General features: G+C 42.9%; 1 protein-coding gene across 1 annotated transcript; it reads right to left on the bottom strand.

Annotated features, from left to right (window-relative positions):
* Window positions 1-609: 609 nt before the first annotated feature.
* On the bottom strand, window positions 610-843 carry SERLADRAFT_434222 (uncharacterized protein; the record flags this gene model as incomplete). Its single annotated transcript, XM_007314455.1, has 2 exons — window positions 610-749; window positions 804-843. The coding sequence occupies 2 exons, from the start codon at window positions 841-843 to the stop codon at window positions 610-612; spliced, it is 180 nt and encodes a 59-aa protein (XP_007314517.1).
* Window positions 844-1,353: the final 510 nt, after the last annotated feature.

The following is a 1,353-nucleotide window of genomic DNA, read 5'->3' as shown; positions in this document are numbered from 1 at the left end:
TATTGTAAACAATCTTCTCCAAGAACAGCAAATTTATGACACATTTAATCTTACTTTGGAGGTGAAAGATAGTGTAGAGCAGCGGAATGCTTTTGATACCCTCATACAGTCATTTTATCATAATTGGGGAACAAATTTCTTTATTATAATATGGCTCTATGTGTAGCATCCTCTGGATTGCATCCCTGCTCTTGGAGGGTGAGTACATAGCTCATTCATGCTTTGGGATCCCTATTCCTGTAATAAAACATCCACATGCAGAAGTATTGGATTGTACATTGCGTGATGTGTTATGGATAATCAGCTTCCATTTAATGATCTTTGGAGGGGACTTCTGCCAAACAATACCTGTTGTCTTAAGAGGGTCAAGGCAACATATTATTTCTGCCTCTCTTAGAAGGTTACAACTGTGGATAATTATCCATGCCTGCTATTTCACACCGAATATGTGCCTGGATTATACTCCAGAAAGTGAAGCCTTTGCTAGCTGGCTCCTGGATGTTGGTGATGGTTGTGGAATTGCATGAGATAGAACTATTGAGCTTCCAGCCAACATGCTTATGCCAGAAAACACTATAGACTCATTAGTTGACACTACCTATCCTAGAATTACAAATGGAGATATCTCTTCTTTGATACAGCTAGTGGCTCAGGCTCAGGCTGTATTCCAGGTTGATGGAGATTAGTGGGGTGAATGGGGAGTGCAGCAGACACTGATGCCTCAACCTGCCAGTGATGGCTATTCTCAGCTAACAAATAACCATGTCAGTATGTATAAAGATAAATAGACAACTTGAACTCACCTAGGTTGGTGTCCAAGTCCAAGTCACTTGGTGTGGACATGAAACCCTTACTACAAGCCTCTGCTGGCACTGTTAGGGGGCCTCAATCTCAACCACCTGAATGTCAGACTCTGATTCATCAAATGCGAGCATGGCATCTTCTAGATCATTGGTGAAGTCATTTCTTTCTTGCACAAGTGGGTCTTGAGCATGCATAGTGCATGGACCAAACACAAAAAAGTTAAGATACTGTAATATCCGTACTGGAGAACAGGACTCTGGCATCTCCGGAGGAGATATTTCCTCAAATCCAAACCTCCTGAATCTTTGGTATTCTCAGGATTACGCTCCTCAAGGCCTGCCAGTTGGCATAGCTTCATATTCCACCCCCACATGGTACTCCGGACTCCCGTTCCAATACTCCTGCACCAGAATTCTAGTCCGTCACATGCTTTCCTATGCACCCTCCCGTACTCCTCATAGACCCTGTAGTTCAGACCTTATGATACACTCCTTGCTCATATGTTTCTCTCTTGCTAGATAATTGTCCGCATAGAGCTCCATATCTACA

The sequence above is a fragment of the Serpula lacrymans genome, assembly GCF_000218685.1.
Source record: "Serpula lacrymans var. lacrymans S7.9 unplaced genomic scaffold SERLAscaffold_3, whole genome shotgun sequence".
NCBI lineage: Eukaryota > Fungi > Basidiomycota > Agaricomycetes > Boletales > Serpulaceae > Serpula > Serpula lacrymans.
This window is presented reverse-complemented; position numbering and strand designations above follow the sequence as displayed.